General features: G+C 39.1%; 3 protein-coding genes and 1 long non-coding RNA gene across 4 annotated transcripts; 1 reads left to right on the forward strand and 3 right to left on the reverse strand.

The window, feature by feature from the left end:
- Positions 1 to 1,962: 1,962 nt before the first annotated feature.
- Positions 1,963 to 13,276, reverse strand: si:ch211-195o20.7 (cytospin-A). Its single transcript, XM_033988779.2, has 12 exons — positions 12,931 to 13,276; positions 12,363 to 12,497; positions 10,585 to 11,157; positions 9,924 to 9,976; positions 5,078 to 5,580; positions 4,428 to 4,524; positions 4,298 to 4,361; positions 4,111 to 4,171; positions 3,801 to 3,897; positions 3,236 to 3,352; positions 3,093 to 3,152; positions 1,963 to 3,005 (listed from the first exon to the last, which is right to left on the reverse strand). Exons 2-12 carry the CDS (start codon positions 12,403 to 12,405, stop codon positions 2,916 to 2,918), a joined length of 1,758 nt encoding a protein of 585 aa, XP_033844670.1. The 5' UTR covers positions 12,406 to 12,497; positions 12,931 to 13,276; the 3' UTR covers positions 1,963 to 2,915.
- Positions 13,277 to 15,744: 2,468 nt separating this feature from the next.
- Positions 15,745 to 16,105, forward strand: LOC117390581 (uncharacterized). Its single transcript, XR_004542957.2, has 3 exons — positions 15,745 to 15,785; positions 15,855 to 15,981; positions 16,060 to 16,105. It is a non-coding gene; the product is annotated as an uncharacterized LOC117390581 (long non-coding RNA).
- A 1,482-nt stretch (positions 16,106 to 17,587) lies between these two features.
- zgc:193593 (uncharacterized protein LOC564090 homolog) lies at positions 17,588 to 19,755 on the reverse strand. The gene is made up of 2 exons (XM_055231069.1): positions 19,567 to 19,755; positions 17,588 to 18,345 (listed from the first exon to the last, which is right to left on the reverse strand). The coding sequence occupies exons 1-2, from the start codon at positions 19,615 to 19,617 to the stop codon at positions 18,055 to 18,057; spliced, it is 342 nt and encodes a 113-aa protein (XP_055087044.1). The 5' UTR covers positions 19,618 to 19,755; the 3' UTR covers positions 17,588 to 18,054.
- A 57-nt stretch (positions 19,756 to 19,812) lies between these two features.
- LOC117390742 (aspartic and glutamic acid-rich protein) lies at positions 19,813 to 23,683 on the reverse strand. Its single transcript, XM_033988544.2, has 7 exons — positions 23,445 to 23,683; positions 23,101 to 23,232; positions 22,895 to 23,023; positions 22,267 to 22,630; positions 21,679 to 21,833; positions 20,575 to 20,638; positions 19,813 to 19,869 (listed from the first exon to the last, which is right to left on the reverse strand). Exons 1-4 carry the CDS (start codon positions 23,461 to 23,463, stop codon positions 22,287 to 22,289), a joined length of 624 nt encoding a protein of 207 aa, XP_033844435.1. The 5' UTR covers positions 23,464 to 23,683; the 3' UTR covers positions 19,813 to 19,869; positions 20,575 to 20,638; positions 21,679 to 21,833; positions 22,267 to 22,286.
- Positions 23,684 to 23,914: the final 231 nt, after the last annotated feature.

The following is a 23,914-nucleotide window of genomic DNA, read 5'->3' on the forward strand; positions in this document are numbered from 1 at the left end:
TTGGACATGCACTTCTGAGTCTGCTCCGAGAAGCATACCTGTCCTATACCTGAATGGGACAAAACCCCGCCTCCACTGGCCCAGAACTGCCTGATCACATGACCAAATACTCAAAGGTAGTATCACATGTGTACTCAGCCCTGAACAAAAGCGGTGATTTGGAGGGGCAGGGGTAAAGACACATTTCAACGCCTTGGCCCGAGGGGAGAAGGGTCGGGGCTCAACTGTCTATTCACAGGTTGACAGTTCATATAATATAATAAAATATATATATATATACACAGACACATACACACAGGATGGCCCAAAAGTCACTGACACTTTTAAATCTTCAATAGCTCCTATAATTCTTAAGTTATACTCACCAAATTTTAGCAGTAGGTAAACTGAACCTTCTGAGATTTTTGGCAATTTATAAGGTTATAATTGTTCACTTACACTTGAACTTATCACTACTTAAACTAGGGGAAGTAAAAATTACCTAATTTTTAAAAATAAATTTCAGTTTCACAAGGAATAGCCCTATCCAACACACTTTGCATGACATTTGAAAGCATTCCTGGGCTTATGGCTCTTATTTGATCCTCGATATAAAATTTTAAGTCGTTTATTGTCTGAGGTTTATTCACAAACACCTTTTCTTTAAGATCGCCCCACAGGAAGAAATCGGGACTAGTCAGGTCTTGGAAGATCACATACTGTACCCTGTCTTTGAAAATGACGTATTCCTTTAATGGCATTTTGGGGCTTCTCTAGTATTAAAATGTCAACGGTAACACCACTGGCTTTCTGAATATGACCCATGTTACTCAAAGTACAATGAGGGTTCGTTCCTCAGTGCTATATTTGCTCATATTGATGTCGGAAGAGTAGTTCTAAATGCTCTGAAAAAAAAAAAATATATATATATATATATATTTATATTTATATTTTTGTGTGTGTGTAAGTCATAGAAAGACTTCTAAATGCTCCTATTGTATACTTCTGTTGTTTGAGCCTCACAAGATTCACGTTTCCACTAATGTTTAAACTGCAACTAGTGTCATAGTATAAAAATGTTAATCTGAATTTTGATACTGAAGAAAAACATGAATACTTTCAGAGTTTCAGTTATCCCACAGTAAATACAGATCCCCTCCGTATCATGTCCATTAACATTTATATAACACAGTCCACCCTTTCACCACAAATACAAACCACTGATTTCCTCATATGGCCCAATAATGCTTCAAGAGTATTCTATAGCTGTTCAAGGTCATAATTTGCCCTATTTACTACACATTTTAGTTTAGTGTGTGTATGTATATATATATACCGATTATATATATATATATATATATATATATATATACATACCGATTATATATATATATATACATATACCGATTATATATATATATATATATACATACCGATTATATATATATATAATCGGTATGTGTGTGTATATATATATATATATATATATATATATATAATCGGTATATATATATATATATATACACACCGATATATATATATATATATATATATATATAATCGGTATATGTATATATATATATATAATCGGTATGTATATATATATATATATATATATATATACACACACCGATATATATATATATCTATATCGATTATATATATATATACATACCGATTATATATATATATATAATCGGTATGTGTGTATATATATATATATATATATATATATACACACACCGATTATATATATATATATATATATATATATTATATATATACACACATATATACACACATGCACACATATACAGATATATAGACAACTGTACAAATGGGTATCTAATTTAGATACTAGCTTTGGTATTGATTTTTGACAACCCAACCTGCTGTGAAAATATATGAAGCATGCTCCTTCGAGACAGCAGATGGCAGCAGAGTCAAAGCTTTACAAATGAGAGAAAAAAATATCCTAGAACTACATGGTTTTAACTTTATTATTTTATTACTTTGGTATTTTTTTCAATAGTTACATAAAATATACAGTAAAAAATTCACACTTATTTTGGCATGTGTTAGTACTGACATACTGGAATTGATTTGCATCTGTGATGATGCTCATGTAACAAGAGATGTTCAAATGAAACGTACAAGCCCTCAAAGTCAGGCATTTGCATTGGCTCCAAAGCTTTCAATGTGTGCAATGTCAAACCAGTGGTATATAGTATTCACAAAAACATAATTCAGGCACTTCACTAGTTTCATTTATGTCTGTGTGACTGTTACTATGTAAAATTGTTTTCTTTTAGAGTCTTTGCACTGCTTCTAAATGCCCACTACAGCAGATTGCAACATTATTATTAATACATTCTACAACAAAGTGCTGACATAAGTGCATATTTACAGGATGGGAGTGAAAAACAGGGGTTAAAGTTTGAAACATATCTAGTACATGAAAGGAAAAACTGAAACTGAATTGATGAAAGGCATGGTGGGATACAGTACTTTCTGTCAGTGAGGTGTCAGTGTGAAGACGATTACTGCAACCAACACAAAATCAAATGGCTGCTGGTAAAGGCACTTTAGCACATTTAGTATTTTGAAACTTTATGAAAGCTACACATTATGCTTTGCAACAAAATGCAAAATGTCATTTTATGTTAATATGATCTTTCAAATGTGCATGGCACACAAGAAAATGTGGAAATGATAACTTGAATGTGATTAGATTTTTGAGCAAAAAAATAATATTTTTTACATTAATTTCAAGAAAATATCCAATTTGTGTACAGACAACACTGGGGTAACATTCACTGTGTATTGAGAAAGGCAAAATGTCTCCTTTTATCCAAGTAATCCTAAACAGGCCACACAGTCCTAAATGTGTTTCCTTTGATCATTCCACATTACAAGTCCTTAGGAGAGTACCTCCATCACATTTCAAAGTGTCGGTACACACTCTCCACATAGCTCAGGACCCTCTGCCAGTCCGGACCACCCACTCGGAGCATCTCTTCCAAAGTCTGCAGCACAGAAACAAATATATCACCAACCTATATTTACTGAAACTATGTGAAAATGTCCAATATAAAAAGGGCCCAGAGGCTTACCAAAGTGGGCTCTATCCCCACACTCTCTCCTGTTTTGAATGCCAGGCTGAGGTTTTCCCTCTAAGAAAGCAACCGTACAATCAATCGCTGAACACAATAAATCATTGTGGCCCTGCCATTGCACAGGCAGCAGCAGCACATACCTTATTCTCTGGATTGAGGCTGTTGTAGGGAATGTGTGAGGGGAGGTATGTGTGGTAGATGGCACAGAAGGCCAGACCATCGGCCCAGCTGCTGCTGAAGTTGGTAATGTCAATATTCTGAATAAAAGTAAGGAGCACAAAGGAAGGATTAATATTTGGCACCTGGACAAGGGGAGCAGTATTTAACAGTGTATTATGAGAAACACAGAAAATAGCTGCAAGCTCTGAAATAAATTAATTCAATTTATATTGCCCCAAATTTGACACACATGTTTATGTGTATGTGTGTATGTGTATAAACATACATATAAAAATAAATAAATCAAACTTCAGTGGTAAGATATAAAAAGGACATAAAAATATCAAAATAGAAACAAGATATGCTAGCAAAAGAAATACTTCATTTATTCAGTATGTTCATGTTTACTTATGTGTGTTAAAGCCTTCAAGATAAAATATGCACCTTTATTACCTCTCTTGTGAAGTTGTCACATGTGCCCTTTAGATTCTAAAGGCCTTTATATATTATATGCATTAACTAAGGCCAGTGGTGTGTGTGGTGAACCTTATAGCCTTGAGTTCGATTTTGGCACCAGCGAAGCAGTGAGTTCCTTTTGGAGCCTCCATGGCGACGTAGAAGCAGATTGAAGCCATCCTGTGACCTGTCAACCCATGTACAAAGACACACTCATACTGCTTGAGTTGTAGCTTTGTTATGAAAAGAAACTGTACAAATATAAGCAACATTTATTCTGGCATTCTGTCTTGTATACAAAGCTTGGTCATCAACAATAAATTGGTGTCTAACAATGTTTTACAAAAAAGAAGTAACAACAAAAACAAAAAGCTTCTATTAAACACAGAAGTGTACTCACTTAGTAGGAGGCAGATCAGCAAGGGCAGAGTTGTACTTATTTAAAGATTCCTCACGCTTTCCTGAAAATCAATAAAGACACATTATTAATATCAAGATAATTACTGTGGACTACATTTTGAAATACTTCACTGGATACAAAACAAAAAATAATAATAAAAAAGGTACTGTCAGCAAACTACACTGACCTTTATCTAAGCTTTTGTTGTCTTGCCAGTCCAAAGTTCTCCTGCCTCTTAGCTGCACCAGGTTCTAATAACAAAACACATTATTAAAAGCTTAGCCGAACATGTTTTAAGAAAAAGGCATACAAATCACCTTGTTTGTAGACCCAGATGATGCGATAGTATTTGATTGAGAATTTCTATTCTGAGTAGTAGAGAACTCTGCTGATGCGGGTAATCTGGACAAGCTCCTACAAAAGGGAGAAAGTTACATAATTATGCACAAATCAGCAGCAATGCGAGTCTAAATCATTAAACTCACTTTAATTTTATAAAACTATTTGGCTCCATCAAGAACTGACTTTTTAGATGTTTTTGGTTAATAAACAACCAAAAACCTAACAAAAAAACTAGAAGCATAATGGTTCTTTCCAGTCAAATATATTTGAGCTTATGCCAAACAAACAAATCTTTTGTTCCACTTCTGAAGCTCCGCCTACTCTATTCAAATGAATGTGTTCTATACAGTGCCTACAAACACCCACACTGTGCTGCCTGCAGTCAAAACAGTGTTTTCAGTGGGCAACTAACATGCAGAATACTGTATCCAGTATAAAAACTGTATTTTCTGTCTTTCAAGTGTATTTTTATTTTTGAAAAGAAAAATTCTGTTAACAATGCAAAGATAATGGTGGTAATTGTAGGATGGCAAGTTCACAGAACTGCTTGGATGGCACTGTATAACCTTCTTAAACAAAAATCTAAAACTAAAATGCAGGTGAGTATATGACTATTAATACAAACCTTGACCTTTCTGTGGTTAAGGGCCTCCTGGTCTCACTGAGGACATCCTCTACAATTCGGTCCTCATTGGTCACATTTTTCAGGTACCTCTTGGTCACATCTGTCCTTGGCCCTTCCTCACGTTTGGAGTTTTCATTGCCGTTTCCAGTGTCTCTGCGTTCACCTCCCAGCCTGTGTGTGGCCCTGTCCCTGCCCCTTGGAGTCTCCTCTTTATTAACACACTTATTAGCATTGATTTTATCTACATTGTGATCATTGGAATCTGCTGTAGGCGTCATTCCTGCTAGCCTTTGCCTGCTCTCCTGCAGCTCCCCTCTTAGTGTCAACAGCTGCAGATCTGCATCTTTCTGCCGCTGTTGAGCTGCGGTGAGTTCCCGCTCCATGTCCTTGTGAGCTGTCCGGAGAGCCGTCAGCTCCTCCTCTGCCTCCGCACGCAACCGATCTGCCACAGACACCGCAACCTGGAGGTCAGCCTGGAACTGCAACCACTCTCCACGCTCAGTCTGGACATACAGAACAGCACAAAATGGTGTGAACAACAATACAAACATTTGAGATGAATTCTAGTCAAGGAAATGACCAGTCAAGATGGCTATTGGGAAGCAAGAAATGACTATAAAAGCCTTACAATAATCTGAAATGGCCTAATCTAAAGAGAAGTTACTGGCAAAGCTTTGTCACAACAATAAATTAAAGCTTGAAAACAAGTTTCAGCAAAAAATGAATAGTTGACCCAAGTGGTTATGCACAAAGTACTTTATACATAGTACATACACACATCAAGCATATCCCTTACACCAGGCCAAGCCATCCATAAAAAAATATGTCAGAGTGAACAAGACAAACTATCCCACTTCGTTTTGGCAACATCATAATAACTGTTTCTCTTGTTCTTTGCTCAATAGTTTAACTTCAGACTCCAACATGTCCAAACACTACATTGTAGATTTAGACAGACTTCAAAAAGACTAATCAGAAATGACAAAACTTAGAAGCAACTAATTGTATCATCTAAGAAAGTTTTATCATGAAAAAAGGCTTAAAAAAAGACAAAAGTGCCTGAAAGATGAATATGATGCAAACTAACCAGATATGAGAGCTATGGGAGTGCAGAGCAGGGCTGAATTGTAATTAGATGAAGAATGGTTATGGGACATGAGGAGGAGGCGTGATATCTGAGCCAAGACGCTCCCTCATCTGACCAGCGGTGACTTAAGACCACAGCTGGACCCAATTACGCTGCATACACATACAGACACAGAGATCAAGTTCCCCTTTCTTCTCCTTAAACACCTCCTTGTTCTTGTACCTCACTGCTAAACCACATTGTTAAGTCTTGCCCACTGTCTGGAGGGCATTTGCTGGCATAATCTGTCACATACACACACACACACACACACACGTCAGGACTGGATTAAACAGTTTCACAAATATGCAAGAAATGTTTGTATAGTGACAGCGCAGCCTTCTCTCTCTGATTCTCAACCTAAAACATGCAACAATAAGATAATCCTAAAGCTATGTAATCCTCAGTTATCTTGACCAAGCTTAAATAAATCTAGAGATGTGCTGTGCTCTGCTTTGAGAACGCCCACTGCTCCTGAGAGGTTGCCCCTGCAGCAGCATTAAAGGATGGGTCAAATGCAGAAAACACATTTCCAGATGATATGTCCATCTACCAGAAATGTGTTAAAACATGTTTTTAAATGTATATGTTGAAGTTTAAGCGTCAGACAAATGTGAAATACACATAAAAGTGCAGAGATATACCTTAATTTAGAAGTTTAAAATCATCATTTGCAGTGTTTTTTATAATTTATTTCAATATTGACAAATTTTGCCCATCTTCAAACCAACATTCATAATATTCTCTATAGACATTATTGATCTTGTCTCCTCTGTGTGAAAGCAGTAAAACCTATTAAGATATCTGAAATCATGTAAGCTATTTAAAGATGCCCCATTCATATACAGTGGGTCTACAGTAAGTAACTATAGCCTTGAATTGAGTGTGGACACTATCTGCTAAAGGAAACAGGAAACGGCTCCTCTGGTCACATTGAGATAAGGGTGTGAGCTGTCAGTACTGAGACACACACACAGGCCATCCCACCAGAGTTGACCCAGTGCACCGCTGCATGACCAGATGTGGGATCCTGCCAGCCCACTTGCACATATACATTAAGATGCATGCTCTGGGCGTTGAAACATATGCAATTTTCCAACAATTCCAGGAAAAACGTCAAGACAAACTGGAAAACTGGGAAGCATTGTCCAAACATCTGTCCCTGAACCACCCCCACACCCACACTTTATTGAACATACTTGGAGTAGCATCCAAATTGTGTCATAGATTTTAACTCTTCTTCGAAATGCCTCTCTTGTGCACTCTCATCAGATACCACTGAGGCTAAAGAAAAATGACTTCACTTCTAATAAGTAATTCAGCCTCCACCCAGTGTTCTCTTTGTGTTAACTCCAGATGAATATGGCGGGTTGTACGAGAAAGGGCATCTGGCTTAAAACTAAATCAGTGATTATAACTAATACTGATTCTATAAAGCACTTTGAATTACTTCGTGTACAAACAAATAAACTTCTTATGTGGAACCAGTATGTTTAGCTAATGTTGGTGCTGAAGAGACCAACATCTATAATCTGTTTTAAATTATGCTAACATTTTGTGTTAAACTGTGACTAAACCATGACAACACAAGGACAAGGAGACTAAAACAGGACATAAAACCAAAATGGAAAAGACCCACAAGTACCACCAAAGGGAGCTTGTGTACCATCAGCGCCTACACCTGCACCACAGCTTGAAAACCACTGTTCTGTGTGATTTACATATAACAAATTAGGAGCAAACACTCAGTCAAGCGTTCCAAGTCTTCCCTCTTGGCCCCGAGATACAATACCCTCTGCTGTAGTGCGCCACTGTAACAAGCAACCTGAAGATTCCTGGAATTTAGCCGCACCATCCACATGGAACCAAGGCTAAAATAGGGCTTTATATTGACTCAAGCTCCAATAGTGAACCAATTATAACCCTTCATTCTCGCTTACACATTGACACACAGGCTATTCAGTGTGTGCAGCCTTGAGAGGGACATTTTCATTGTTAGTGTGTAAGCCAAACTAAAGACCATATAGGCTGCTGGCAAACGCAAACATTTTTAAGTGAAAGTCGAAGAGGTATGCAAGCCTGTGCTAAATTTAGTGCAAGTGAGGCCCAATTCAGTATCTTAAATGTTGAACTGATTATTTGTGATGAAAAATGCCATCAAGACATGCAAATGAGTGTGTGTGGTAAATGCTGAGAACTGTTGACTTTAAGATACAATTACTGAAAATTAGTGTTGACACAATTTAAACCCCTACAAATTGTAGTTAGAAACACTTATCAGGTTGAGTTCTTTCCAAGTCTGAATAAATGAAGACAAATACCATTGTATGACTTAGAGAATATCTAAATACAAATACAACACAAAAAGGCCAATTGGACAGAAATCAAGCAAACATTTGGATGCAGTGGTAGAAAAAGAACAAACAACAACAAAGACGTTTTACAGACTTGACTAGGCTAGGAGAAAAAGTTCCAATGGCCGTTGTTGGGCAATTGTTGGAGCTATTGTGTTGGGGAGAGGTCAGTTCTGTGAAAGAGAAAGAATGAAGACAAGGCAGAGGCACAGTGGGGGAAAGAATGAAGCTTCTTAGAAAAAAAAACATCAGCTGTATCATTCTGTGCACGAGGAGTCTCACGTGAGCCGATCATACAATAACACAGCCAGACAGTCACCAACAACTTTGATTTTGCCAAAGACTTTGTCCACAACAAACAACGCCCCTCCTTGGTGGTTCCCTCCACAAAATAGACTCCCAGCACAGCAGACTGGGATAGTTCATAAAGTTGGGGCTTTACTAGCTTATATTGCTCTATTGAGGGCCCATATAAACACAGAGTCAAATTGCTCTAGTATTCATATACATGGTGAGCCATTATTGCTCAACCGCACTCACTCAGAGGGTTGGCTGCTTTGAGCTAAGCTTAAAATTTTCGGGCCAATGTGGGGGGGAGAAAGGGTACCAGGAGTTTACAATAAGATGTGAAATAAGATGCGTATTAGAAGGATCCAAATGAAAGTAAAAACACAAATAATAGTTGTATCCCATCTGTTGTTATCTCCAGATCTGAAGAAACTGGGAGCCTCCAGCTACAATCCTCATAAGGGAGGGTCAGGAATTGGAGCGAACGACTTACAGGAAATTACTACAGAATATCACCTTTCTCATTGGAGCGACAGATGCCTGTAGAACTGAGCATGTGTAGTACAAGAGCATAATAGTCTCACTTTGAAAATTTGCTAAGATCAACTAGCTTCCACAACAAAATTAGTTCTGTACAAATGTGTGTGTGTTTCTTTTCTTTCACTTTTTTCCCTCACATCAAACTTAGGATGTGTACAAAATAATCCCTAAACTAGATCATCATCTTTATGTTTGAGGATTCCAGGGGTATGCTCTTCAAACTTATGATTCTAAGCCAGTTTCTTGACAGGAAGACCTCAATTTAAAAGAAATGCTTCTCCCAGGAGGTCCAGCTCAGGCCTATTGTGACAAGCCGAACAAGCAGAAGTGTCTTATCTCCTGGATGAAAGGTTGCCTGCTCTATGCTGACTCGTAGTGGCTTTCCTGTTTACAGACCTATATTTATACAGGGAAGTGCTTCATTTTTTTTCCCTTTAAATGTGTAACATTATGTTTGTAGCAATTGCATTTAAGGAAAGGCACACGCCCTGTAATGGTGATTCTAAAAGCAACAATTTCTCTCTCATGTCATTATTACCTGCAGAGACTGCTTCAAGCTTTTCACTTCTGACAGTAGATGCCGTAGTGCCTCTGTAGAAAGAAAATACCAAAGTGAATAAAAAAATACTTCCACCTCTGAACAACAATAAGCATGACATAAAAACTAGTATTAAGCTGGGTTAAACAAACACTTTTTTTTAGTAAATAAATGAAACAGCATATTGTAAAAGCAGCACTTTATGACATAACTGTAACAAATAATTAAATATTTTTGTTTTCTTATCAATCCAGAAGTAAGAACTGAAAGCAGAGCTCTGATTGGCTGTGCTTGAGCAGTCCACCTCAGTTCCTCTTCGCCGCAGGCCTGGGTTTACAAGGGTGGAAAAGCATGCATTGTAACCTCATTTATAAAGGTTTGCAGCCTCATTTGAGATGGGATAAATAACGACTCTTAATGAAGCAGTATAGACTTTGCACCCCTTTGAAAGCCTTTACCTGTTCTATAGCTGTGCACACACCCAAAAATGAATGCATGTGGATATTAATCATGTGTCAAAGGGTTTGACAGAGATTTAAATACCTACTTCCTCAGTGTGAAAATCCTGTACCCCCAGCTTTAATTCACTAAATATCTCATCTAACCTGGCCACACAGTTTACAAGATTTCCACATTAAAAATGGATAGAAGTTAATTTTACCTTTTGCGCTTATGGCTCCATCCTGATCAGTAGCCAAACCCAGTGTTGTCCTACACTCTTCCAGAAGCACCCACAAGTCATCCTCTTGTCTGTCCCCAATTTCTGTAACCTGCTGTGGGGACTGGCTCACCCCACTGTCCCTCTCCTTCCAGGCCTTCTCCGGAAAGTCAGTTTCCACGGGAGATGAGGGGCTTTTGGTTGGTCCGTGATCCCCACTATCACCCTGTGGGAGTGGAGTTTTTGGGGTAGAAGTCTGTGGAGTGCCATTCCTACTTAAAGTAATTTGTCCCTTGCTTCCAGCATTACTTCCTGACTTGCGGTGAAATGCATTTGAGGTATTGTATTGAACAGGGGAGTTAGGCTTCCGTTCAGGTGGTGGCGGAGGAGGAGAGCTGGCAGAAGATGAGAGTGCTGCTGAGTGGGTCTTTTTCCCGCTGTGTGTCTGGAAAAGTGGGGTCAGTAGAGATGAATGTGGACTAGTAGAGGTGGGTGAAGATGGAGCACTGGATTTCGGAGATGGGTCTTCTCCTTGAGGTGAACCAGGAGGAGTGTGGAAGCTCTCTGTGGGAGGACCTGCCGTTTTTAAAAAAAAAAAAAAAAAAAAAAAAAAAAAAAAAGACAGATTAGGATATGTCCATACAAGAAAATGGAATTACACTGTGAAATTAGGGGAATTGATTTGAAATATTTACACTACTGTAGAGAATGGTGATCACGAGATGCTAAAAGATTGAATTTTATTAGGAGTAATATAAAATGTACTATGTACTATGCAACATTTGTAATAAAGGGCCTGCTCTCTTCTTGTCTCTATAAAGTTATTATGTTTAATGCCATACTGTGGAAGATTCCAGGCAAACCCATAACATCACCATAGAAGTTGCATAATGCACGTTTAACATTTTTTCTACAGATCCTAGGGCAATATTGCTATTTTCAGCCATTCTTTCACCATTTTGCTTCCATTCAAATTGAGGACCACGTAAACCAAGAACAATTGATTTGCTTAACTAGGACATTTTCCAGCAAGAGCCCTCAAATATTTCCCAAACATAACAATTTTCTCTTTCTTTTCTCTCCCGACCTTGTTGCTTGTCACAGCCCATGAACAATAACTCATGCCCTTACTTGCTTCTCCTTCTCTTCCTTTACTTTTGTTTTTACCTTATTTGGGCAAAAACCTTTTATTTATGATGTAAGAAAGTCATTTGAGGTCACATCACAATAAAACTAAGAAACAACTTTCTTAATGTGTCTGGGTCACTCTAGCATTTAATTTCTTCATTCCAGTCCTGTGCGCTTGCTCAAGCTTATACTGCAGGGGGGACAGCAAACTGACAAATGACTAGGCAATGTGTGTGGGCATTTCAAAAATATGCGTGTGTGTGTGTGTGGGTGTGTGTGTGTGTGTGAGCGTGCCAGTCAGTATTAAAATTCCTATGAGTAAATCCTGTGCTCTTGTGTGGAGCAGGAGAATTCTGCGCAGTCATCGCAGCTGGTCCAGACAGAACAAGAACCAAATCAAATCAAATGGGGACCAGAGGAGAATGACCACAGTTAGAGGCCGGAGGGCAGCCAAGACACACAAGGAGTTCCTCATTCTTAAGATCATCAAGAGATTTTCTTTGTTCTGCAGTTATATGGTATAAACTACTCAGTAAAAGCCAAATGATAAAACCTATGAATATTACACACAGGCAGTCTCTTCAGGCAAAGTACGCCCATCTAGGCAATATCAAGGAAATTTAAAAACAATATGTTGACTTGATTATACATACCTGTGGATCCATGGTTGCCATCTTTGGAGGAAAGGTTGCCCATTCTGTTGCTAGAACAGAAGCACAGCACTAAAGCTCCCAGCAGGTGCTCGCTTTTTTCTCTCGAGCCAAAGTACACTGTTCAGTGTAGATGACCTGCACACAGTCATGGCCAGGAACAATGATTAAAGTCTTCCCTAGCACAGTGACACAAAAATATCTTTCACAGCGACAGTTTATTTCATTAACGCCATAAGCGAGGGTGTGTATAAAGGCGCGGGACACTTTGAGCACACGTGCAAAACAATAGCTCTATGCTCGGCTCACAATCATGGAAAACAATGAGAAATCCCTGGATAACATGTCAGTCAGTCATCAAAGTGATCCACTGACGTGAGGCCGATAACGGAACAGTGTAACCAATGATGGAATAAATCAATCATTGGCTTCACAAGCCCAAATAAAGTCTGTTACTTCAGCTCGCAGGGACATCACGCGCTTCATTCCACAGGTCGTTTGTGCATCGTGCGCTGGGCTTTAATGTCGACAATTATAACAACTTTCGTTACTTTGAAATCTTAAAGCAAACCTCCACTCCTGTGGTCCACTCTGATCCACTTCACAGCTCCAGCCTGTCTGGAGTCCCGCGTTCAGCCTCCGCACTGCCGCTGTGTTCCTCCGCTGCTTCTGAGAAACTCACTTTTATGCATTTCCCAAATCTGGTGCTACTAGAAGAAACTTTGATGTGCTCTTTGAAGTCTTTTCTGGAAAAATATGTCCGAAATTAATCCCAATTTCTGAGATCACAACAACGCACACGATGACCATCAGCGCCAGCAGAGATCCACTGGGATGTGTCCACTGAGATGTGTCCACTGAGATATGTCCACTGGAGGGCAGAGTGTGACTGCAGTTCAGCATGCCACCGCTGGGGGGCAGGCTACCCACTATAATCAATGCACTTTTATGCTGTTAAACCAGGCGTGTGTCTCTATCAAGTGGTCGAGCGGAACCAAATAAAATAACAACAGTTCCCACGTGACTACCAAAATAAAAACACTAAAATATTCTAACGTTATTCTAAGACCATTCAAATAAATTATTGCAGTAAAATCCTTCAATATGTTGTGCTATATTTGACTGCAGCAGGATCTATTAACTATAAACAACGAGAGGCAGAAGTTAGTGAGTGAGTGAGTGTGTTTGGTAGTTTTTGTCTGTAAAAAGGCAAATTAAACTCATGTTTTCGCAAGTTTAATATGTCTTTATATAAATACATTGTTTCCTAGTTCTTTTTTAAATAAATACTTGTTTTTGCATGAACTCCTGTGCAGGTGTAGTCATGTGAGTGCAGTTTGGGTCTGATTGAGATATGTTATATTTTTGAGAGCTTCTGCCACACCCTCTTTTTAGATGACTAACTGATGGCGGTAAACCAAGAAGTTCTTTTAGTTGACTAGACCCCTACTTCATTCAGGCTCAGCAGAACCTCCAAGGCTCCAGTCATCGAGAAGGAATGAGATTCAAGTAAGATATTATCTCATAGTAATCACAAATATTAACTTATGTGTAATATTATCAAAACGTATGTAAAGCATTTCTTCACTGTGACAGACATGGGAAATTTGTTTTCAAGAAACAAAAGAGACACTAGTCCTCACCAGAGAGATCCTAGTTGGATTCAGCTGTGAGGTTAGACCTGGGTCTAGATTCACCATCATGTACTCCACCAATGCTTACAAGCTCAGCAAGTGAAAGTGGGCTCTCCAGCCTTGCCTCTGCTGTGGTTGGTCTGTTCATCCTGAAAACATAAAAAAGGTGTTTGTTTTTTTCTTTAAGAAAATGTAAGAGCTGTACTTTTAAGCAGGGATAAAATATGGCATCAGCGCACAAACGTGTCTGATGAGCTAAGTCATGGAGAGCAGACACGAGAAAGGATTCGCCATCGTGTCCAGCAGATGCTGTCAGATTCACCCACAGGTGAAAATACACCATTAATAATCAAAGGCAAGCCCTTGAAACATTCAATGTGGATCTGTGCATTTTCCTAAATATTCTTGAGACATGTACTCTGTACATGAGGTCATACAAAAGGGCCTTAAATGCACTTAAATATACACAAGATAGATTGTTGCTCATGCCATCCTTTTTTCAGATCTCCATTTAAATGGCAGCACCCTGAGCTCTACCAAAGCTAATATTTTTCCAAATGAGCCCCTCATCTCTCCGAGAACTCCTGTCAGCCCATCAGAAGCCCAGACCCCCGTTAAGGGCTTCACTCCTTCACACCAGCCTAGTCCTCCTGCAGTGCCCCCAAACCCCAAAAGTGTGTGCCGTCTGAGGCGGACAGCTAGCCTTGGCAGGACACGGGCTTCACAGTCTCACTGCTCAGGTTAGTGGATTTTCAATGTCAAGCACCTGTTCTATTCTATGCAATTAACAATACACTTTCAAAACAACTACGTTTGCCTTGTCATAAAGAAGTCAAATAAAGATACCTTAACATTAATTTAGAAAAGTAAGATAAAATGCAACCCATACAATAATAGGCAAGCCAAGTAATAGCTAACTAAAACTAACAAAATCAATAAACATATAAACAAACCATTATATAAATATAAATATATAGACTTGTGCATTTTCAGTTTGTATTTTTTCTCCAAATGGCATTTTAGATGAGGCCATCTCTGGTTCTCTGGGCCACAAAAACAATTTCTCAGAAGCTGCTGAACTATGTCCACTTTCCAAGCCTGAACTAGCACTGACCCAGAGCTTCAACCTTCTGAGCTCAGATGACTGGTGAGAATTTATATGTTCTACAGCATGATATTGACTGCAACCCCCATCTGAAGATATTTTTTCATAATCAAGGGAGAAGAAGATAGAAGGACTTTTCTGAGGAGCTTGGCAAACTACCACTCTGACACACTCCAAAGCAGGCTTCATGATGTGTGCCTTTTACTCACTCAAGAGGTCATATATTTGTGCAGCATGCTTTAAATAATGACACAAGCCTTGTATTTAAATACATCTTTATGGGTCTCAGGTTAAAAACCTGCGCTCGGGTGTGTCGAGGGCTGCTGTGTGCACACTTCGTGACTTCTTTAGTCATCTGCAGAAAGCCATGGACCAAGAGCTAGAGGGGACAGTTAAAGCCTTACTGCACAAAGCTGGAGAGACCAATGCCTTTATTAGACAGGATGTGGATGCAGCTTTAGACTGCATGGTGCAGCACTGCACTCCAACTCGGAGTATTCATGCTTTACTAACTGGAGGCCTTGGGTCAGTCATTTTATGTACATCAAACTTGTTCTCTCACTTGATCCTGTACATTAACTGTAAATCTTTTTGCCTCCATTAGTCATCTCAATGCTCTTGTGAAGAGGTGCACAGGATTTTGCTAGCCATGTCAAAACTGTCACAAGACTCCTCTCAAGAAGCCAGGTTTGACACTTTCTGTTCATAATATTGGTTGTGTATAACACAGTAACAAGTCACATTTAAATCCAAAAGGTATTTTGGTCGACGCATGCTGCTCTCTCTGTCATCACATCCCGACTTTGATAAGATTCTTGAGAAATATGTTCCCACCAAAGATCTACCAACTATTCGAGTCACTGTCCTAACTTTAAAGACAAAGGTATAGTATAAATTTATGTGTCTTTATATTATTTATTAAGTGTTTTGTATCATTTTACCATTATAACCTTCTTTTTAGGGTCTTGGTGACATGCCCTCGGACAGCCAGTCAGCCAGAGGCAGGCGTTTGTTAGGAATAAAATATTTTCCAAAACGGCATAAAATGCAAGCCATCTTTACGACTGGTATTCTACAAAACTCTGTGTTACATATTCTTACCTGGCTGCCACATGTAGGACTAGCTGCTGGTGCACTTTGGCAGTGAGGCAGGGGTGGTCTGGAGTGAGTATGAATTACAAGTTCTGACTGACCTTGAAGTCACTGAACTTTCTGACTTTGGTTTAATCTGACTAAATAACAATCTAAGAGGGTAATCCCAATACCTCCTCCCCCAAGTGTTGTCATCTCTCATTAGACCACTTGCTCCTTTTGTCACATTTACTGCATTAAAATGTAACATAATTTGCCTGTAAATTAGCGTAAAGCAATTGTTGAAATTTTTTTGCATACATTGTCATCTGCACTGAACATTTCACCAAGCCAAAACCATAACTTCAGATGCACAGCCTGGTTGTAGCAGCATGGACCCCACCAGTCAGGTACAATGGTGGATATGCTGCAGAGGAAATGGTGCAAAGTTCAGAATCAAAAGTGGCCTCCTCTATACCCTTCGTCATGAATTATAGCTTAGGTGAGTATGCCAAGAGTATTTTTTTTTATATGGCCTCAAAATGGTAACACAGTAGTTCATATTTACCGTTTAGAAGTGAGGTGTCATTTTATTTGTCCAGGTCTATATTCAAACGTGCAGTGGAGCCTTAGTGGGTGGCATGTTTTGCTTGAGGACACAATGGTCTGAACTGGGATTGAAGTGCTAAACTTTGGATAAGTGATAAACACTTCACCACTGAGGTGTGGCTGTGGTGTCTATAAAATTAATAAAGTAAACCAGGGTATCTGTACCTTAGTGGCCCGTGACATATCTCAGGAGGAACAAATGCTAAGGTGCCTAACTGCAAAGTTATTATTCGCATCTCATAGACAAACATTCAAATGAATGGTTTATACTGTATAGACAAACAGCCAGTAGGTGTAAGATGCTCTGTGAGATTAATTTAAGCATTTCCATCTACTTGGTTTAACAATTACATGGAGTAATATTAAGCAACTTTACTCCTTTCTGGTGTTGTTTATTCATTACATTAACCTCTAACATTATGTGGTTTATTCATAACCTCAATCCACTCATGTACTCTCTGCTGTTAGTTTTACACTTTTTTCTGACTTCGCCCCTAAAAATGCCAAGCCTTTTTTATGGATGGCACCTGCATCTTCTCTGTGAAAATCAATTGAAGTCATGAACAGGAATGGACGACCGGAGCACTTACACATGGCAGAGAGCCCAAGCAAAAATGGCGGGGGTGATAGAAGTTTGAGTTGCCAACCATCTGTGCAATATTCAAGGGGCTTCTGCCAAATGCCTGTCCCTCTTTGTGCCAGCCTTCAAAGAGCCACAATGTCTCCAAATGAAACATGCTTGTTCATTTACACCATATTCACTGAAGATCATTACATCATTCAACTATTCATTAACACAGCAGTGCCCATTACCAACTATTTTAATTAACACGACATGAGTTACAAGAACATTAGATCACTACATAGAACAGTACATTTATTACATGCAGGTTGAGAAGTGAACAAAACACATAGCACACTGACAGAGAGCACATGGGCCACATCATACAATGGGCCAGCATAGCTACAATCTTCAATGTGCTACACTGCATTGTTACTGGACCTCAGCTACTATGTTAGCAGGTTTACAGTAGGGCTGTGCAGTTACTACAATTTTAATTATGACTTAAACTTTAACTTCTGATGTAAATACGTGCACTGGCCGTTCTGACCCTCAAAACCTAGAGCAAAGCCACATCTAATGTACTGTACCTTTTAAAACTACAGTTTCATTACTAATAAAATGCATTAGGGATATTCATTCTCTACGTGTTACTTTTGATAATGCAAGTAATTGTTTGAAATAATGGTAACTTCAACACTGAGTCTAATTTTCTTATTTCACTGAGACTTTCTGAGCCACAAAAGATGGAGGGGAGATTCCATGGTAGGCTCCAGACCGACGGGGGACATCCAGAGGTGGGCTTCGATAACCAGCTGTGGGCACCCTGAGATCGCTGGGCATGTTGCCGGCCCATTTCAACACACGGGACGAGGGCTGGTGGTTCATGGTCAACTGCCTGGAGCTGTAGCCACACACCCCTATCCCCACGGCCCCCATGAACATGGCCATGCCCGCTGGGACAGACTTCTGAACTGGACGTGTCACTGCCACATTTTGGTATGTCTGTGTATAGAAGATAGATAATGCGAATGAGAAAGTCAACATTTCTGCTGCAAGTTATACAGTAGTGTCACCCTTGGAAAGCCAATCAGCTCTCATCCCAAAGCGTCAAATAAATAATAGCAAGACTTTCTGATAAGTTTGCAATATTTTTCTTATTAGGTAAAGACAGCGTGCGGCGGCTTGCTTTTACAAAACATTTCTGGAGAGCAAAACAGAGCTTTCCAATTTATGAGAAAAAATGTTGGGTACTTCAGCTTTAAGTTTTGAAGTAACTGTATTTTTGGTGCATCTAAAAAGGGCGTTCAGCATTTAATCAAGCCTAGTCTTCACACTATGACCAAATGCAGTCATGTGTCAAAATGCAAGATGCCATCCTCAGACCCATGCCGTGCTGCCACCAAATCTCAGGAGATTAAAAACTCATTTCCCCTCATTTACCAAATGGTGAGGCATCTTTTCTGTCGAATAAAAACCTCATCTGCTTTGTGATATGGGCCATTTCCTCAGTGAGCCCTTGACAATAATGCAGACCAAAGATGTGCAAATAATAGAAACATCATACTTTCTAATGGGGCTGTGTTGCAGTTAAACGGCCCATTCCCATCGCTCACTCATCCACTTCTCATTTCCATTTACTACGCAATGTACTGTCACCGGCTTCGATTTACCCATTGTTTGTGAAAAACACTGACAAAATGGTGATTGTGCTTTATGAGCTCAAACTAAAAGCACCCTGCAATTACCAAAGGCGCAGTCTCATATTTGCAGTAGAGGAGTGCACAATACGGTCCTTTCCTAACATTTCATCATTCTGTCCAATATAATTCTGAAGGGACACATAAAGATTTATTGCTTCTGCTTTAAACCTGTTCTGTCATAAAAGAAACAGCTTTGAAATATTTAAAATAAACTTCTATCTGTTATCTAGCCATATTGTATATATGTATGTATATGCAACTTTTGGTTGCAGCTTAAAGCTTTAAGTTGTGTTAAGTTTGATTGATTCTAGATGAACACATCTTTTTATATGACACACTTAAGGCTGTCTTTTTGCTTATGTAAATCCTACACTTAATTACACTATACTCTATTCTATACGGTATGTGCTGTTCCAGTCTAAATGTCATTTTGAGGTCTGGAAAGCTAACTTACAGCTGAACAAAGTACAAGTTAAGAATGGTTAAGTTTGGTTTGTACAAGAAAAAAATCTACATTACTGACCTGCAGAAGTCTGATGTAGCCTGGAGTGGGTCGTGGGAGTGTGAAGAACATGCTGTTGTGATGGTTTAAGGACACGGGGACTCCTCTTTCTGGACCCCTCTTCCTGGATTCCCAGGGCAGGAAATCCACTAGAGAGGGAGAGCGAGATCCTTAGCCTGAGCTCCACGTGTGATCCAGGATACGGTGCTCAGCCTTATAAACGCCTGCATTTGTCTTTATATAACACTGACTGCAGGTGGTGTCTAAGGGGATTAAAGCAATTGGCACTGGAGGTTATCCTAAAAACAGCAAGACTGGGCAGAACTGGAAACATAATTGGACACGTTTGTTTTAAACTATGAAATTATGAAGCAATCTATTTAGAAAACTTGTTCATGTTTTTTCTACTGATAAAGAAAAAGAGTAATTTTACCTGTCAGCAGATTTTTCAAGGTTTCAGTATCTTTACTCGTTTGAGTCTCTGACTCAAAGTTGATCTTTCATGGATGTTACCGCTAAACAACATTTATCTCCAGAGAGGATAGCTTGCATGACCTCTTTAATTTTAAGTGTCCAATTTGACTATACAATTTTGCATAGATCTATTTTCATAATATAAAATACACTGTTATTACGACTGGACAGTGTGAACAGGGCACACTGTGTCCTTGTCCAAAGCCTGACCACAGGAAAAAGTCACAAGAGTGACCCTTTCCAGTTGAGATAATTCCCTGGCCTATTCCTGAACTCGTTTCCTTGGCATCAACGTTATGTGAATGAATGAGAATAGATCCAATGAGCTACAAGTGCAGGGCAGCTACACCCTGGGTGGTGCTAAAGTCCACAGCTAAACACAATCATTATAGATTTACCTCAAACACAAAGTTCATGCATGCTTATGTAAAATGCAATAATAGGATGCTTTAAAAGCTTGTTATTTAATTAACATTTGTCATACAATTCTTTTGATTCAGTGTCTTCTTGAATAGTTCAGAGTCCTTTATAAATATACATCTTTGAAAAGCTTACACTTTGTAGAAGAAAATGAGAGGTCACCATCCAGTATGGATTAATGAGAAGTGGCCAGTTTGATCTGAAAGACAAACCACAAAATATCGTGAATAAAGACAAAAAAAACAACAAACAACAATTCCTGTGTTTTGAAGAATGTCTCAAATGTGTACAATCACAAAGTTTGGTTAAAATGCAATAGCCACTAATGATAATAATACACATGTATAGTGCTTTTAGTGACATTCAAAGATGTTCCACAGTTTAAGACAAAAACACAAATAAAATAAGAAGTAGCTGAAAATGATGCAGTTATTTGAAGACAGTTGTCAGGGCTTCTCTAATGTGTTTTGGAAGGGAGTTCCTGAGGGTGGGAAACAAAGTAGTTGAGGTATAGAATAACAGATGAAGAACTGGCAAACAATGCCAGAATCCTCTCACATCTTTGTCTTAATCACCTAGCAGAACTAAAAACTAAACCCAAAGTGTCAGAGTCTACTTCTTTTTTTTTTTAGCAAAGGCTGAAAAAAAATTTCAAGACCATGGGCACCAAGCTGTAAACATCAGTATTGTAGGACAAGCTTTACTTGGGCAATGAAAATTTTACTATGGTTGTCCAGGTGACAAGGACACACAGCGCCGAGCAACAGTTGGTACCCATTCATAAATATGGCACTCGCTAGCTTTCACCAGCTCCTTGCTTGAGTGCATGTGAAAACCAGCAAAGTCCCAAGTGATCCTATTACGCAGCCACCCACACCACAGCACCAAAACAAACACAGTGGTAGAACGTGTCCAGGGAATCAGATGTTTAGGTTTGAGTAAGTAGAAGGCAGAATAAATAAGCTTCAACATGTCAGTTCAGACAAAAGATCACATGTAGGGTAGAGCACTGTACATAAATGGAAAGTTCTTACAATTGTTGGCAGATAATGACTAGTACTAACAGGCGAACATCCAAGATCAACAGTATCCACAGGCAGTGAAGCAAGCATAGACAATTAGGGGCAAGTATTAACATGTCAGGGCAGGTCAACTGGGCCTCAGACAGGTCCCAACAAGGAAAACGCAATATGATCAACATGAAGGGCATGTGCTAGCAACAACTCCCTTAAGACTTACCAAGAGGCAGGGTAAGGCTGTTGAAAAAGTCGCAAGACCCAATTCTGTTCTAAGGGCATGGAGCAGTTTCAGGACAGAGGTGGATGGGGGTTGAAGTTCACGTCCAATAGTATCCAAAGCTTAAAGGGCTATCCACTTTTCCAAAGAAGAATTGCCTGATGCATAAAAGGTTGAATAAAAAACAAAACAAAAAAACATTAACAGTTACAAATTTTTTCCCACACCTTGTGTTAACCTTGTGAAAGTATCCATTTTGTGCACAACTCCTATTCATAGCATAGTTCTATCCTCCAAATCTTGGTTCATTGTGTGGATGGGGGATGTGCCTACTGTGCATATTTTCTTACCAGAGAATTTGTAAAAAAACAACAACAAATGAACCCAGAAAACAAGCACCCAATTTAGACAAATATTGTGTATTAGTGATAAGATTAAATTAAAATAATGACATTTCAATATGTGTTAACATTACATAACATAACACAAAATAACATTTTGCATTCCATAAATGTTTTTACAACAGTATTTGATAGGCTACTTTGCACATACATAGCAGTCACAAGGGTAAAAAAAAACACAACTGCACACCTCTAGAGTTGCCTTCCATTTTATGGATTTCCTCTGCAGTCCTGTCCAGGTCTGTTCACTTGGCAACTCCCATCCTGCTGCTCCTCCTCCTTGCCCTCCTCCGGCCTCTGTCCCTCTCTCTGGTATGTGAACTCGACAGCGGCGGCTCGTGGCACCAGACCCATGGAGAGCAGCTTTTCCTTGTGCCTTTTCTTCTTCAGCTTCCTCTTTTTATTTTTGTGCATTCGCCCCTCTCCTTCATTCACAGCTGTTTGGTTCAGGGGGGGCATATGATCTTTCCGCTTTTTTCGCGTTCTTCTCCTCTTTTTTTCTTCGGAATCTTTTGCCTGGTCTGTCTCATTGCTGCTTTCATTATCACTCTTTTCTGTAACACATTTTTGAAGTCTGAATAAAGTTTTGCCACGTGGCCACTGTTGTTTTATATCACATTTAAATAACCTTTTGTATTAGCAGGTCTTAAACATACAAATATGATGTACAGTTTAGACTGATCAAATCAATTTTGTAGTACTCAGTTACTTTGAATCATAAACAAAAAGCCACCCAGGCAGTAAAATACAGACAGGTCAATATACCTTTCATTGTTTTATGGTGTGTAGCAAGTTCATAAATAAAAGAGACCACTCACCAGCTGGGTCTTCAGCATTCTGTAGGGTTTCAGGCGCAGAGTGTGTGACAGATTTCTCTGCATCTGTCTTGTAGTCTGCTGGAGGAGGAAGGGCTGTATATATGCGCTTGGCAGGAGTGCTAGTGCTTCCTAAATTGGTGAAAGAAGACAATAAAGAATTACATGGCTAGATTATATGTAGGCTATTTGATCTATTTATACTTTACCTGCATTAGTGTTTCCTGGAGTAAATCTTTTGACTGTAGGTTTCTTGGACAGTGTTGCACTGCTAGAGTCTGCAGAGTTTTGTAAAGCAGGTGCAGCAGGATAGAGCTTCTGGAGAACTTTAGATTGAAATACTGGGAATACAAAGAAAGATACAATAAAACAGGGTTCATGTATCACTCTTATAATTGCCCAGGTAAAGTGTCTTAACTCATGTTTACAGCCTACTGACAATGAGCTTGACGGATGACCACGCGCTTTTGTTTACATCAGTCACACAGCAAGAGTTGAACGGTAAAATCCTGACTAAAGCTAGCATCATCACAAAACTGTAAACTCCACTCACCTTCTTTCCTTAGTGCCATTGGGAGAAGCTACAAACAAGCACATGGGACGTATGGGAATGTGAAAGCAGACCAAAATATTAGCAAATGGCTAACAACAAGGAGCTCCGAAGCAAGCAATCGATACAAAAGTTTAAAAAAAAAGTCAGATAACGCTGACAAGGAGAACAGGGTAGGGTAAGCACGGCAAAATAAAAGCACGCAGGTCCTTTTGCCGCTTGATTTTCCAAATATCCGCATACTTCACCAGCAGACAAGACCGGAAGTTCCAATCACGTGATTTCCGTTTCACACTCCAAACAAGCGAGTGTTATTTTTTCTTATGCATTTATTATGTCGATGGTCAAAAATTGGTGGTCAAAAATACGCATTTTTACACGAGCAGGTAGTTGTAATATTTAACCTGTTTAGTCCCACATTTTGTGTATCAAAAATGTAACGCCAAATGCAACTCATGAACTTTTTTTTTATC

Source organism: Periophthalmus magnuspinnatus, chromosome 22, assembly GCF_009829125.3.
Source record: "Periophthalmus magnuspinnatus isolate fPerMag1 chromosome 22, fPerMag1.2.pri, whole genome shotgun sequence".
Classification (NCBI taxonomy): domain Eukaryota; kingdom Metazoa; phylum Chordata; class Actinopteri; order Gobiiformes; family Gobiidae; genus Periophthalmus; species Periophthalmus magnuspinnatus.